At 36.1% G+C, this 15,537-nt stretch overlaps 1 protein-coding gene across 1 annotated transcript; it reads left to right on the forward strand.

Moving 5' to 3' along the window:
• Window positions 1-968: 968 nt before the first annotated feature.
• Window positions 969-10,435, forward strand: LOC128021193 (transmembrane protein 135). Its single transcript, XM_052608220.1, has 15 exons — window positions 969-1,174; window positions 2,479-2,606; window positions 2,985-3,077; window positions 3,472-3,505; window positions 3,716-3,781; window positions 5,606-5,652; window positions 5,892-5,933; window positions 6,080-6,247; window positions 7,031-7,100; window positions 7,335-7,502; window positions 7,661-7,724; window positions 7,808-7,884; window positions 8,934-9,032; window positions 9,160-9,227; window positions 9,314-10,435. Exons 1-15 carry the CDS (start codon window positions 1,019-1,021, stop codon window positions 9,444-9,446), a joined length of 1,413 nt encoding a protein of 470 aa, XP_052464180.1. The 5' UTR covers window positions 969-1,018; the 3' UTR covers window positions 9,447-10,435.
• The last annotated feature ends 5,102 nt before the right edge of the window (window positions 10,436-15,537 follow it).

A 15,537-nucleotide genomic window follows, 5' to 3' on the forward strand; every position in this document is an offset into this window, starting at 1 on the left:
TTTAAATAATGCTGGGTGTACAGCAAAATGTAGGATAATTGTTACAGTTTGACTTCCTTAAAAACATTAAATTTGCTTATTAAACTTGGAGTTACAACATTTATGCACAAACTGTGACAGGTTATCTCCAATTCACTTAAAGAATGGTTTTTATGGTATATAACTGCAATTTTTCTTTCAGAAAAATCAGTGTAATTACAGTAGTTAGCTAAACTTGCAGCTATTATTTCTGCAGTTACATCAGCATGACCGTGTACTGGGATGGGAATTCTTGCAGCAGCATTTTTTTGTAGACGTTGTTGTGCTGTTAATTCACCCCTTTCTTCCTCGAAATGACGTACTGATATCAATTAAGTGTTGACAACCATTTTTTTTTTCTCGCCGTGGTTTTAGTAATATTACAAAGAGAGCATCCACATGAGGATGTGTGCACTTTACACCATCGCCCTCTGCTGTTGTTTTTGGAGCACTTCACTTTAGCTCTAATATATATATTATTTGAATGAAAAATACGTTTGTAAATTATGGGTGGGTTAGTGTAGGTCGTATTACATAATATAATGATATATTCAATTGTATTTATTACATTGTTTTATTTTATGTCAGACAGATAGATATATTTGCTAACTTAATATTTTGTATGTTTATCAACAAAATCGAATTGTAGCAATGCATGTACAAGGTAATTTACGTTTTGTTTTATGACTTTGGTTTATATATTTTTTTGAATTATGTATAGAAAGTTTATTAGCTAAGTTACAGGGATGCCAATATGTGTCTTTCTTTATTTGTTAAATTATTCAAGATGAATTTCAAGCAATGCATAGAGGTTAATATCAAATTACAATATAATTAAATTATTTATGATCTATAAATTAATCTATTTACTGTGGAAACAATAACTGTCGGTAACGGCATAGCTGTTAATCCTCCTAAAATCCATTATCTGACCCTCAACGGGAGCGCGCATCAATCGGGAGCGATCCTGCAAGAAACAGCGGACGCGCGCTCCCGCGGTATGGTGCTGCTAAACATGGCTGCTCTCAGCAAGTCCATACCGCACAGCTGCTATGAGTTAGGACACACTTGGAATCCCTCATGTACGTTCTCCACCCTGCAGGTGACAGCCGGCGCCCTGGAGGTCTCCTTCAAGATATATGCTCCTCTGTATCTGGTGAGTGTCTCAGCGCGGATCTATCCGTTTATTTAGCAGGGCAAGGACGCCGTTAGCCTGGCAGCTACATCGGAGTCCTGCAGGACGATGCAAGGGCCCGTGATAGTTGACAAGTTATTTAGAGAGAAAATAAGTTAAAAAAAAAACACACAGAGACGTGGGTCTCAACCCGTCGTGTTTTACATTTTCTAGCATTCAAAGTAAAAACAAAATGTCGTTAGACTGATGACACGGTCAGCAAACCGACAGAGAGATGCTGGTAATAATAGTCTTGAAACTGTCAAATGACACTTAATTTTGCTTTTTGTTTCGTTCTTTTGAATAATGGTGTGAATTAAAGTTATGCGTGTCGCACTTAATTTGATGATAAACTGCCTGGTTTGTCTAGTAGATTTGCACAGTCATTCTCATTAAACCGAAACTCTTTACCATAACCGAACCGTAACCGAAGCTTACTAATAGATTTAAAACGAGATGTTTTATTTGACATGTATTTCCACTGGCTCATATTAAAACTACTTGGTAGTAATGTCAGATTCGTGAACATTATTTTTTTTTTCAAAATGTATAATATATAATATAATATTTTTATTTATTTATTTATTATTATTATTATTATTTTGTATTGGTTTAATTTATTGATATATTGTATAGGCTATTGAAACCTATCCCATTCATAATAATCAAATCTAGAACTGTTGAGTGAATTAAGAGTAGAAAATATGAGGTTAACCGATCTTTTGACTGAACATCGATGAGCAGTTATTTGTCATTATATTTTTATATTTTATAGCATAAGTTAAAAAAATGTGTGTGGCATTCTTTTACCAGTTTTGCTCAGAAGAACCAAATTTAACTGTGCACTGTTTTTAAGGACAGTAAAGGCTCATGGACTCAAACCATGGACTGTTGTTGTTAATCTTGTATTTATTTGCCTGTGATGACTTGTGTATGACTGGCTGTCAGTCTTTATAGATCTGACAGAGGGATCATCATTGTGTCCAATTTGGATGTGTGTCATTTACAAAACTGCAGTTCAAAGTTGTGCAACACCTGAAATGTTTTGTTGTAGAATTGGCCTCTGATATAGTTTCGCAGAAACTACGGCTCAGTCTGTCATTAGACAGTAGGTCAGCGGTCAGTGGGTGACAAACCATAGACTCCTACTTACAGAAACATATCTGTTGCGTGAGTTACAGCCAATGTCATTTTCTAACACCGAGAAAAAACGAATGCACCGAGAGCTTGAGTAAAGTCTGAAATGGATCTCCCTAACATGCAATTGATATTTTTCTGAGTTCCAGATTGCAGCCATTTTAAGGAGAAGGAAAAAAGATTATTACAAGAAAAGGCTGCTTCCCGAGATCCTGCAATCCACGTCTTTCCTGACCGCAAATGGAGGCCTCTACATTGCGTTTTTCTGCATTCTCCGGTAATTTGAACAAAATTCTGCTAACAAGCAATTCTTGGAAACATTTGTCACCCCACGTGTGCAGCCGTCCGACCACGAGCAACCTTTGAATCCCTGTCCTTATCAGCCGTTTAAAGTCTACGTACATATCTGTCCAAATAGGATTGTAAAGACCTTTGACACATCAAATACATTATGCACAGGGATTTATGAATGGCGTTCTGCATGACTGGTCCACTCACCTAATTTGTGAATGAATTATTAGGATTATGGATTATTTTATTCCCTTCTAAATGAGACACATATTCAACCGTGATATTGTCCTCGGTTGAAAGCATGTCCATTAGCTTATGATTATAAATGACCAGCTAATCTTTCCATTGTTCACTTTTTAATCAGGAAGCTGTTGGGACGTTTCTACTCCTGGTCAGCTGGGTTTGGGGCGGCACTGCCAGCCTCATACATCGCCATACTAATAGAGCGGAAAAGCAGGTTAGCCCGGACATTTCATCACTGATTGCCTGTGGCCTTTCTTTTCTATGCATTTTATACAAATTATCCAAAGCTTAAACCAAATTTAACTTGAACTTGCATATGGAAATGTACTCTAATGGAAAAGAGTTAAGGCCCATTGACACCAAGAATGAAAATTACAACAATAACTATATTCATGTCCACACCAACAGAAGAAAAACACCAAAAAAAAAAGAAAACGTTCTGAATGTGATTCCAGTTATATTGTTCCTCTGTGTTGTAAACAGAGTTAGAACAGTTGTTTAAATTGCTATTGTTATAGTTTCCGTCCTTGCTGTGATGCTGAACAATTGGGCTAATAGTGCAAAATGATTTAGCAAAACCTCAATTAGTTCTGTCTTTTTTGATTCAGGAGAGGACTCCTAACAATTTACATGGCGAACCTGGTAAGATGATTCAGCATTGCTGCTTTTCAGTTCCGCTGCATTATTTCTTGACAGTTCTTTCACAGTTGCATGGCCGTTTCCTGGCAGTTGTCAACATCACATCTGTTATCTGTCACTTATGTTACTTTTTCTGGAAAGCTGTGATCAGAACTGTTTATTTCAAGGAGACCTCGGGTGATTTTAAACTGAAGTGTTCTGTGTCATTTCCAGGCGACGGAGACGATTTTCCGGATGGCTGTCACAAGGGGTCTTGTTAAGCCTATGAAACATGGAGAGGTACGTTACAGTTCATGCTTGGGGTTAGTAAGTTTTTTTTTTTTTTTTTTTTTTTATCCAGCAAGGAGGCATTAAATTGATCCTAAGTAACAGTAAAGACATTTATAATGTTAAAAAAGATTAGTTTTCAAATAAATGCTCTTCTATTGAACTTTTCATTGAAGAATCATGGTTTCAAAATATTGTTTTCATAATATATTTTTAAGTGTAATAATATTTCACAATGTTAATGTTTTAACTGTATTTTTTATAAAATAAATGCAGATATTTTTTTTGTGCATAAGAGACTTTCGAAAACAAAATCAAAAATACTAAGCCCAAACTAATGTTATTACATCATGCACTGAGATCATTTAGTGCTAATGATGCGGCCCCACTTTACATACTTGGAAAAGCATCATTACTTTGAACCAGGGCTTGAAAATGGAAAAAAAATTCATAAAAAAATTTAACGTAAAAATTTTAACGTTCCTGTTCCTGCTTTCCTCTGATATTATTACTGTTCCGAAACAAGTTCGGGTGGAAGAAATACCAGTTATTTTATTTTTTAAAATGATATTCTTTGCCTATAATTTGCCTAATAATAATAATAATATAATAATAATAAAGTGCAGCGTTATCTTTACTCAAAAAGAAAAGGACAAAATAGAGATCTAAAGTTATCCAATAACCCACAGCGCTTAGTCACAGCCAATACAGCATCATCTTTTCTAGATTTTGCCCAAATATAAGCTAAAAAAAATCTATAAACACTTTAAAGACATCAAAGTATTTTTAAGATAATTAAAAATATTTGCTGCATTGTTTAAAAAAAAAAAGAAAAGCACATGTATAAGATTGCATTTTGAGAGTAAAAAAAAAAAAACGTAATTCCCGGCTCACATTTATTAGCCCTATTTCTTTCTGAAATAATAAAGGCTAAAATACCTGTAGTCTAAAGCAAAATGTTAACAAAAATTATAAAAACATTTATTAGTTATTATCTCCAAAACAAATCCTCTAAAGTTTAGGCTATAAAAACGTCTGTCCAAAAACAAATTAATTTAAGCTGAAGCTGATGACTTCCTCTCTCATTCAGCACGAAACCAAATGTTTCCATGTTCCCGACGTATCTGGATGCTAAAATATCATTTATTATATAGTGTTTGTAACTTTTCATCGACATAAAACATCATCCTTCACATCGGCTTTATCAGCACAGTGAGGCACGGTCACGTTGAACGCAGCATTTTGTACAACGGAGCAGTGTAACTTTATTTGTTTCTTTAACCGTAATTAAGCACTTTTTAATTATTTTTTTCGTTTGGTTAATCTGTCAATATGCTTTAAGTGAAATATATTTAGTATATATGCCTAGATTAATTTTTATGTAATCCTATAGTTTTTCTGTTTTGTCCATTCACAGAAGCGCTGCAGGTGTGTGATCTGTTGAATTCATTTCACATGTCCTCAGATAAACTCTAAGAGCGGTGCATTGCCATTGTGACTTAGCTATGATGAGATCACAGCTGAGCAGACATTTCACTCGTTGGCTTCAGCGTCACATTTGCATAGGATCTACTACTGGAATCCGTGATTGGTTGAAAGGAAATTTCAAATATTAAATTGAACGATAAAATAACGTTATTAACCGGTTAATGGCCATTTCAAATTTTCGATTCTGTTCGGAACTATACAATAAAAGAAACTAAATACAATTTATTTAGTTTCTGGTTCTGTTCCTGTCAAAATTTCATTAGTTTCCCTGCTTTGAACTAAGCTTGACCTGATCATAAAGTTTCATGTGATGTCTGTCTCAAAATTTCCATTTTTTTTTTGTTCCAGGTTCTTCTCTTCTGCTTGACTGCATCTCTCTTCATGTTTTTCTTCAGGTCAGTTTGTCAGGTTACTGCCTCTCAATCCTGGTCCTGAAGGACGCCAGTCATGGTTATCTTTTTATTTCTTCAACGCATCAATTACTCATTAGTAGAGGCTCCTCCAAGACTTGCTGAGGTCCTCCAGGAGCAGGATTGAGATGGACAGGAACACTCTTCAGAACAAATAAAAACCTAGTTGCTCAATTACAAACACTGACCCTTTTAAACTTTCCAATTTCTGGTTTTGTCTTCAGATGTAAAGATGGACTGAATGGCTTTGCATTCTCTGCCTTAAAGTAAGTTTTATTTATCGATTTACATGGCTTTCCGTAGTTCTTAAATTCCCAAGGATTTGTCATTAAGGCCCTAGGAAACACTCTGTTCAGAGCGTAATCAGCTCGTGTCAGACTGTTAAAGGAGATTATGTGTCTGGCTGCTGCAGATTTATAGTTGGCAAGGAGGAGATCCCAACACACCCTTGTGTGGCTGAGCAGACGTATGGCCAGGGTTCGGAGAGAGACACGCAGCCACCGGATGAGAGACCGGAGCACACGCCTGCCTCCAGGAGGAGCTGCATCAGAGCGTTTACACGCAAACTCCTAGACTCTATGTGAGTGAGACAAATATAGCCAAATATATAAGACTATTGTATTTGTGATAGAAAATTGTATTCTATCCATAACCATATTTTTAGGGCTTTCTAAGTATGAAAAAAAAATAATAATTGTAACTTCATTTTTATTAAATGTGAGATCAATGTTATTTTACACTGTAATAAAATGTAAATCCAAATCTCCACATATATTATTTGGGAGGAAATTATATATAAGCTACACAACACTTATTCAAAAGTTTAATACAAGTTTAGGTCGATTTTTGAAAGTAAAAACAGTAATATTGTGACTTATTACTAAAATTTTAAATATGTTTTTTTCTATTTTATTACATTTTGAAATGTAATTATTTCTATGATGGCAAAGCTGAATTTTCAGCATCATAACTCCACTCCTGCAGTGTCTTTCAGAAATCCTTCTAATATGCTGATTTGGTGCTCAAGAAGCATTTCTTATTATCAGTGTTAACAACTATTGAAACAGTGGTACATTTGGATTAATAGCGTTTTATTCAAAATAGAAATCATTTGGCATATTGTAAATCTCTTTAATGTCACTTTAGTTTAAATGTAATCTATTTAAAGTTTTCTTGCTACGTAAAGTGTTAATTTATTTAATTGTGACCCCTAATGTATGTAATAACAATAGTGGGTAAAAATAGTGTCCGAGTTGCATTTGACACTTGGAGTTAATGTACGTTCCGGCTTCATTTTCATGCATGAATGTTCCCCTGCTTCATAACACATTGTCTGTATTCATTATGTGTGTGTCCCCTTTAGATGCAAACATGGACCCAGGCATAGATGTTGCAAACACTATCAAGACAACTGCATCTCCTACTGTGTTAAAGTAAGAGTCTGAGACCTCCTAACCTGCCGTCTCTCAAACCCCTCATCTGTCAGTTCTGAGCGTTTGTGTTTGAACGGGTCAGAGACAGTATGAGAGTGCAAACATGTGTTGCGTTTATCTGGGTCAAAGGCTCTGTTGATATAGCAGTGCCCTTTGCTCACTAACTGACAGTTGATGTGAAGCTGTGAGATGTTTTCTGCAGAGCAGTTTCTGAGATGCTTTGTGTTTTTGAAGGGTTTCATCCGAATGTTCAGCGTGGGTTACCTCATTCAGTGCTGTTTGAAGGTTCCATCAGCGTTCAGACAGGCTTTTACAAAACCCTCTCGACTGCTCTGGGTGCTCTACAACAAAGAGAACTTCCAGCTTGGGGCTTTCCTGGGATCTTTTGTCAGTATATACAAGGTACTTCATCTCCACTAAGATCCAGCGCTGGTTTTTCCTATGAGATGGCAAGTTCCTCTGCAGCTTTTAGGGGGATTTGTATTCTTCACCTTTCTCAGTAACATTTTTTTTCAGTTGTGAAATTTGTCTCTCTCTATCTCCCTTCCATTTGTTAAAAGGGCACAAGCTGTTTACTGAGATGGGTGCGTAACCTGGATGACGAGCTCCATGCTCTCATAGCAGGTAAAGAGTGGTTCGAACTCTTTTTCCCTTTGCACAGCCATTAGATGTTCTCAGCTCACCGTTTTTTACGTTTATCTTTTCAGGTTTTCTTGCTGGCATCTCGATGTTCTTTTACAAGAGCACCTCCATCTCCATGTACCTCTTCTCCAAACTGGTGGAGGTAATGATTCTCTTCATTCAATAACACTAGACATGTGAAGAAGCATTACTGACCAAAACGAGGATTTGTAAAGAAAAATGTCGGAGGATTTCAATATAAGCCAAGAGAAGACTGGTTTTCCTTTGCTAAACAGAGGAAACTTTACTTCCTTTGAGCCTGTGAACAAAACTTGGTTCTCACGAGACTAGCAAATTCTCTCTCGTTCACTGCTATTATAAAGCTCAGGACATTTTTTAATATAACTCCAAAATGTATTATTCTGAAAGAAGAAAGCCGTATAAACCTAGGATGGCTTGAGTGTGAGTAAATCATGGGCTAATTTTTCATTTTTGGGTGATGTGTCCCTTTAAATATGATTTACTAACAAATGAAAACACACATTGACATTTTATAACCAGGTTTAATCCTTTATTAGTATTGAAGCTGTATTTTGACTACCTCTATATATTAGTTACTTTAAATATATATTATGTGATCATAAAAGCCTTATATTAAAAGCCATATTAAATATGATTCGTAAATATGCATGGGGGGAAAACATTTTCATACTTGTATTAAGGTTCAATAAATATTCTGATTTCAAAAAGATTTTCTATATGGGTTGCAATAAAAAAAAAAAAAAAAAGGTATACATAATACCGTATTTTCCGGACTGTAAGTCACACTTTTTTTCATAGTTTGGCTGGTCCTGCGACTTATAGTCAGGTGCGGCTTATCAAAATTAATTTGACATGAACCAAGAGAAATTAACCAAGAGAAAACATTACCGTCTCCAGCCCCGAGAGGGCGCTCTATGCTGCTCAGTGCTCCTGTAGTCAACACTGAAGACAAGGAGCGCCCTCTCATGGCTGTAGACGGTAATGTTTTCTCTTGGTTCTTGGTTCTAAATAAATGCGACTTATAGTCCAGTGCGACTTATATATGTTTATTTCCTCGTCATGACGTATTTTTGGACTAATGCGACTTATGCTCAGGAGCGACTTATAGTCCGAAAAATACGGTATATGTGTATGTATAGTCTACTAATAATCTGTTGACTGTCTTTTTAGACAATGTATTTCAAAGGGATCGAGGCAGGCAGGTTTCCGTACTTCCCTCACGCTGACACCGTAATCTATGCCATCTCCACTGCCATCTGTTTTCAAGCGGTAAGTTTAAAATGTTTGTAAAATCTCCCAAACTAAAAGCATCTTCTGCATACCAAGGACACTTTTACACCAAGGGAAAAAATACAACGAATGATTTTGTTTCATATGTCCTGGGTGGATTTCTCAGGCGGTTATGGAAGTGCAAAATCTGAGACCATCGTACTGGAAGTTTCTACTGCGGTTGACGAAGGGCAGGTGTGTATTAATGGAAAATATGAATGAGAATTCTCATTATGCATATGAATTCTTGAACTCATCAAGCTATTGATTTCTCTGTCCAGGTTTGCTCTGATGAACAGAAAAGTGCTTGATGTTTTTGGGTCCGAGGCTTCCAAACACTTTGGGGACTTCACACCTAAACTTGACCCCAGATACGTGCTGTGTCCCATCGACATGGACGTGCAGCTGGGCTGACAGGCCCGTGGGTATCTGCGAAATATCTTCCCATTGACCAACAATGACACAAAGGCACGGAAAGCTGTTGCACATGATCTCTCTCTTATATTCTCTCGCCCTGGCGCTCATGTCATTAAATGTGAAGTGAAAGTGTGAAGGCAGTTATACGTTTATGTTGATCTGAAACATTTTGCAATGTAATTACCACAGGTAAAATGTGAGCTCTATGTACTGTACACACACTATCACCATCGGTTTGTCTGAAGATGATCTGTAGTTTATGGATAATGATTGCTTATTGGATTTTCAAGGACAGAATGACATAGCAGGAATGCGTTCACGCTAACTCAGCAATTCCTGGACTGCTTGGGATCTGACCTGAGACCTCTTTTTCATAGTCTGCAGCATTAACTAATTGGCTTATAAAATGTGTAAATGCAACGTTTTCATGTAGGAAAGTACAAAGACAGTTGGGCATCTCAGAAGGTTACGCTGGATTATTTTTGGTCACTGTCATTTTAAATCCTACCAAAAAGGATCAAATCAATAATTAACTGTATGCCATAGTCAGGATATGCGGGTTAAGCCATGTAAAAAGACCTTCCTGACATCAGGGTTGTGTACGATCTCTTCCTTGTCTTTAGTGTGTTCTGCGTTCTTGTTCAGATAGGAATATATTGAGAGCTTCTCATAAGTTTTTATGGAAACTTATTAGTACAGAATTTAACATTTTATTACCCACATTTCTTGCAGATTTAATAGTCACAGATGTTCTTTGAGGAGAGAAAAGCTGATTAAACTCATCTTAATGGACTTTCAGAAGGAGAGCTTCTTTTTTTGTTGTTGTTTTTTAATTAGCAATAATAATTTAAAGTAAAATCTGACAATATAATCGAAGTGTTGCTGTGTATTTGAAATTTAATTTATGTAAAAAGAAAGAAACCCTTATGTCTTAGATGTTTGTATAAAAGCAAAAGCTTTAGATTAAATAAATTCCAATGAAATAAGGTTCTAAGTGTGTTTTATTTAATGACAATCTAATTGACTTTTATATATAGATATTTAATTTTTTAATAACACAGTTTTTACAATGGCATTTTCTTGTAAGAACGTTTTACATCTCATCCCTTCTTGATATTGTTTTGGATTGAAGTGATAGTTTGACACAGATGCTATTTAGATGAGTGATGCATTGCGAATGTAAGATTTGTGTAAATGTCCACTGGAGGGCGATGTTATACTGTGATTAAATCGCAGTTCATCCACTACTTCAATCCATCAGTAATCGAAACCGTTTCCAAACAATAAGAGTGCTTATTTCCATGTAAACAGAGCTTAAAATAGCAGTATCTTTACTACTTGTAGTGCAACTGCATTTACACCAACGTTTGAATGCTTAATACTGAATCTTTACATCCAAAAGTACAGACTTTTTAAAACGTACATATAATCGCATCTTAATGTATGACCTGTAACTGTCCACTGAGGAGAGGCTTTACTCGTTGCCCTTCGTGTTCAGTTCGCATGATCTTGACGCAGCTCAAACTTTGTTGTCCTCTTTCTTTCTCATTGTCTTCGTCAACAGAGAGTAGTGGTGTGAAATGTTTCTCAGACTTCACCTTTCTGTTTCTGTCCAGTCTCCGTCCTTCGGAGAGATATAGACTCGCAGTCCTGAGAGGATCTGCTTAATGTCTGCGTACAAGGGAGTGAACAATGATTCATTCGAACTGGCAGAGAAGTGAAATCTCAGAGCCGCTCCAAAAAAGATACTTGACCTCCAAAGTACATTTATTCGTTTGCCAGGCTTTCAAACTCGCAGTGCATTCAAAGAGCATTTCTTTTTTCTTTCTTTTTTTGGAATCGAACCAGTGACCTTGACATTGCTGACGTCATCAGCTGAGTTAGGTATAGTAATAAAATTGCACTCTTTGAAAAAATAATTTCCATTTCTAGCTCTAGCTCGAGCTGATGATGGAAAAGGAGTAGAATTAAATGTGAGATCCATTTAAGACTGCCCTTGCCGCGTCTCCAAGGAGAAATATTAATTTGATATCTAATAACTCTTGATGATTACTTTGTTTTTAACCACAGAAACCGCTGGTGAGGACCGACGTCATCTGAAGGTATCCAGAAATCTGACAAAATGTCACAGGACTGTTTGTCATTTACACTTCATCATAAAACAGGTTTCCTCACAAGCTTCGTGCTGGATTCATGTCCGGCTTCTGTGAAACCTAAAGACTGCAATCTTTGATTTGATTGGCCATCCCAATCAGTTTGACATTGATGAGTGCTGTTAGACCTCTGAGATCTAAATATTTAACTTTTAAAACATTGTCGTAAACAACAAACAAAGAGCATCATTATCAAAAATTATAAGCTACAGTTTGGTCTAGTGATTGAGGACTCATCCCCTAAATGTCTTTTGTGGTCTAATTTCATCTAATGGTAAAACCGTCTTTAACTGTGCCAGTATTTTTACTATGACCTTCAGCTTATTTCACGTGGTAGATGTAGCAAACTTTCTCTTGATCCACATCCTTCATGCTGAGATTTCCCACAGGGCTTTTTAAAAATAACCGGTTGATCTAGAAGTTTCGGCGAGCACTTTTCAGGTGCTGGCCAATCAATCATTTTCAGCTGTCTCCATGGCAACTGAATCTCATCAAACCGTGTGAAGTACCTCCGAGGATGAGAGTGTGCATTTATTGGAAATCATACTGTACGTGCAGCAGCTGAGCACTACTACAAAATGTGTAGAAGCTGCAGCGTTTCAGCTTACAAGGTTACTAGGAGGGCTGCAAACTCTCTTTGTCTCAGTTCCCGTGCGGTCTCTCTTCTTCACACTTGTCTGGGAACTGGTCCAGACGAATCGAACCCAGGTGCAATGTCAAGCTGTCATGTTGGTTAGAAACCGGCGAGAGGTGTATGTGTGTGTGTGTGGTTAGCCTCAGATGCACACCTAATCATGGCATGTCCTTTCTTGCCTCCGCCTCCAGGTTGTCAGGATCCGTGGCAGAATGAGGCCACACAAACGCTCTGATCAAAGTGATACCCTTATGTCTGCTTACTACTTTCTGTATTGATGTCGGTGAAGTTGTCGCTTGACTTTGGATTGATTCGGCTTGAGAATATTTCACCCGCTGTTACTGTCGCAGAAATCCGTGTTGAGTGGGCTGGCTGACCTGCAAGGATTTTAATATATGGACCGCCGCACAAAATCTATAATAATATCTAATCTACTTGAGCCTATTTGAACACATTTATTACATGAGACCCGAGATGTTAATGAGTCTGGAAGGTATCGAGTGAGGAATACTCCAGGCAGACTGTTGAGAAGATTAATACAACTCGCCACATTCATTAATTTATAATCCCTCGCTCATCTAAAGTCTGTTTTTCTCAAAAAGTAATGGAACTTTTTGCATCGCAGCTTATTTGATTTTAAAATCACAAACGGGGGAAAGCCAATGTTATTATACTTATACAGTGGCCCCTAGAAGTATTTGGACATTAATATCTCTAATATATGTTTATATATATATAATTTAAAATAACTAATCCAAATGACATTTACTTTAAACAAAGCAAAAATCTGCTAAGAGACAACAGAGAGTGAAAGCAACAGGAATAAAAAACAAAAATATCGCAGACAATTATGGCCCGTTCACACAGAAAGCATTATTTAATTTCTATTATGCTGCTTTTCCATTGTTTTTCAGTGGAAACGTGCCAGATGATGGGTGTTTAAGTTAAAAGTTGTATCTCAAGAGCTTGTTTTTTATCTATTCCACAAGCCTGTGTCTCACATTTTTAAACATAATAACGTTCTGCTCTAAATCTCAAAACAGCAACTTGTTCAGTGAAGGGAGTCTGCTAGAGTCTGAAGGCAAGAAATCAGTCACACTCTAAAGAAAGCGATTTTTGTTCACTTCAAATATTTGTTCAAAAACAAATTCTTGATTTGTTCCCAATTCTGTTTTCCTGCTGCCATGGAATAAAAAAAAGCTTAATAATGATTTTTAAACTCACAATTGTTCAAGGAATTGATAGTTTATAGCTCATAATCTTGAGGTATTTTTTTGTTTTTTGTTTTTTACCATTTTCCAGTTTAAAAAACACTTATTATAAAACACTCTCTTATGAGACTGTAAACTGTAAACTTTTTCACTTTATGAGAAAAATATTGTGAACGAATCAAAAGCCAAACATTTTCAATCACTTGCTCACCTCATCACTACTAAGTGTAGCTCGTTTATCTCAGAGACTTCCAAATTCATTCTTTCTCTCTTTTAATTACACTCTTTTCCTATTAGATATGTCTGGAGGGCAAGGCCCAAGAGTGCCGAACAGAACAGAACGGGACACACAATGTCCTCTCTCATTCTGTCTAATGTTCTGTCTAATTAGGAAAGAGATGATTACTACACCTCTGTTCTATATGCAGAATCCACTAAACCTAAACTGCAGACAGTTCTGGTTTCTCTCATAATCATTTGGATGCACACCGAGTCAAGACATTTTAGCTGTCTTTTGATCCCTCAGCGACCTAAACGGAGTTAAACATTACACATTACTGCTGTATGGATCCCATAAACCTGCAACATAACCACAAAATCTAGGACAGAATGTCACCCCACTGACTTTGTCTGGAGCCGTGGAGTGGTTAAAGAGGCCAAGGCAGACAGGAATGAGCTTATTGGAGCCAGTGAGTCACTAGAGCAGCCAATATAGAGGATTATCTCGGGCCATGACACTGCCCTTGTGTTTTGAGGAAAAAGCTGGTCTTTTCTTCGTCACTTGGTTCTGACTGTCTCACTGTCTCTGTCACAATCAGGTTTTGATTCAAGACCTGGATTTTACACTAGGCATTAAATGGTGGCAACTGTGTAAAAAAATTTTTATCACACAAAATGTAACAAATAATATCCTTACCTTCAAACATTACATTTATTGATATAGGTCCACAAATATGGACCTTTTAATTAACCATGTATTATGTAAAAACAAAGCAAAAGCTATCATAGCCTGCATGTGCAAATCGATGGGATATTTGTTGATGTGGCTTCATTTAAAAAAAATAAAAAATGATTATATATAAAATAAACAATACATTTTTTTTTTTTTCATTTTGATCTTTTTTTTTTTTTAATTTCCAGGCAGTGTTATTTTAGTTTTATTAATGCTATAGTATTTATTAATATTTTGAATTGGCTTTTTTTTTTTTTAATAATGATTTTATTTTGTAAAAATCTACGTAAATATATAACTATGTTTATATTTAGCTTTGATTCATATTTATTTAAATTTTAGTATATTTACTTAAACCTTAATTTCAGTTTTCAACAGTTATTCATTATTTCAATTAGTTGCCAATTTTTATTTAAGTTTTTACACTTTTTATTATATTATATTATATTATATTATATTATATTATATTATATTATATTATATTATATTAAATTTGTAAAAAAAAAAAAATGTAATAATGTTTTATTATTTTTAAAAGACATTCTACCCTTAATCTATTAACTGCATAGCAAACTGGTCTCAGAGCTGCTGTAATTCTCAACAGGCAAGCCTGTATTGGACAGATGTGCTCTCTGAGCTCTGTCGGGGTGTGCAGGCATACTGACAAGTCCGTACTTCATCTAACATTAATCTATATTCTGAGATCTGGCTGCTCTTGATTCACTCTAGGTCCACTGAGAGTCCACTCCGGGGTCTATTTCAAATGTCCCACTTATTGATGGAAGGAGGTGTGTTAGTCTTGCTTAAATAAAATGACAGACCTGTCATTTGAGAAAAGAAAAAAAAAAACAGCACACATTAGAGATCCCTGCAACTTTGAGGTCTGAAAATGATCAATGAGATGCAAAACATGAAGCTTGACAATATGAATGCCTCATTTTGAAACCAAATCTGTCTTTTTTCTGAACTAACAAAGGATTTTCAATCCTTGAAGTATATATTGAAGGGCTTACCTAATGTCGTTAAATCTCATTCAGGAAACCAGAAGCATGTTCCACACATGAGCGATAAAGAATTCAGCATTCAGTCAAGTCCTGTGCTCTGATCGTTTGACTGATGTCATCACACATCCTCCAGC

The sequence above is a fragment of the Carassius gibelio genome, chromosome A10, assembly GCF_023724105.1.
Source record: "Carassius gibelio isolate Cgi1373 ecotype wild population from Czech Republic chromosome A10, carGib1.2-hapl.c, whole genome shotgun sequence".
NCBI classification, from domain to species: domain Eukaryota; kingdom Metazoa; phylum Chordata; class Actinopteri; order Cypriniformes; family Cyprinidae; genus Carassius; species Carassius gibelio.

Bases quoted from the DNA above. Each gene is read 5' to 3' on its own strand.
- LOC128021193 (XM_052608220.1), top strand. From the start codon at position 1,019: ATGGTGCTGCTAAACATGGCTGCTCTCAGCAAGTCCATACCGCACAGC. The intron at 2,607-2,984 runs GTAATTTGAACA...CTTTTTAATCAG, and splicing joins GCGTTTTTCTGCATTCTCCG to GAAGCTGTTGGGACGTTTCT. The intron at 9,033-9,159 runs GTAAGTTTAAAA...TGGATTTCTCAG, and splicing joins CTGCCATCTGTTTTCAAGCG to GCGGTTATGGAAGTGCAAAA.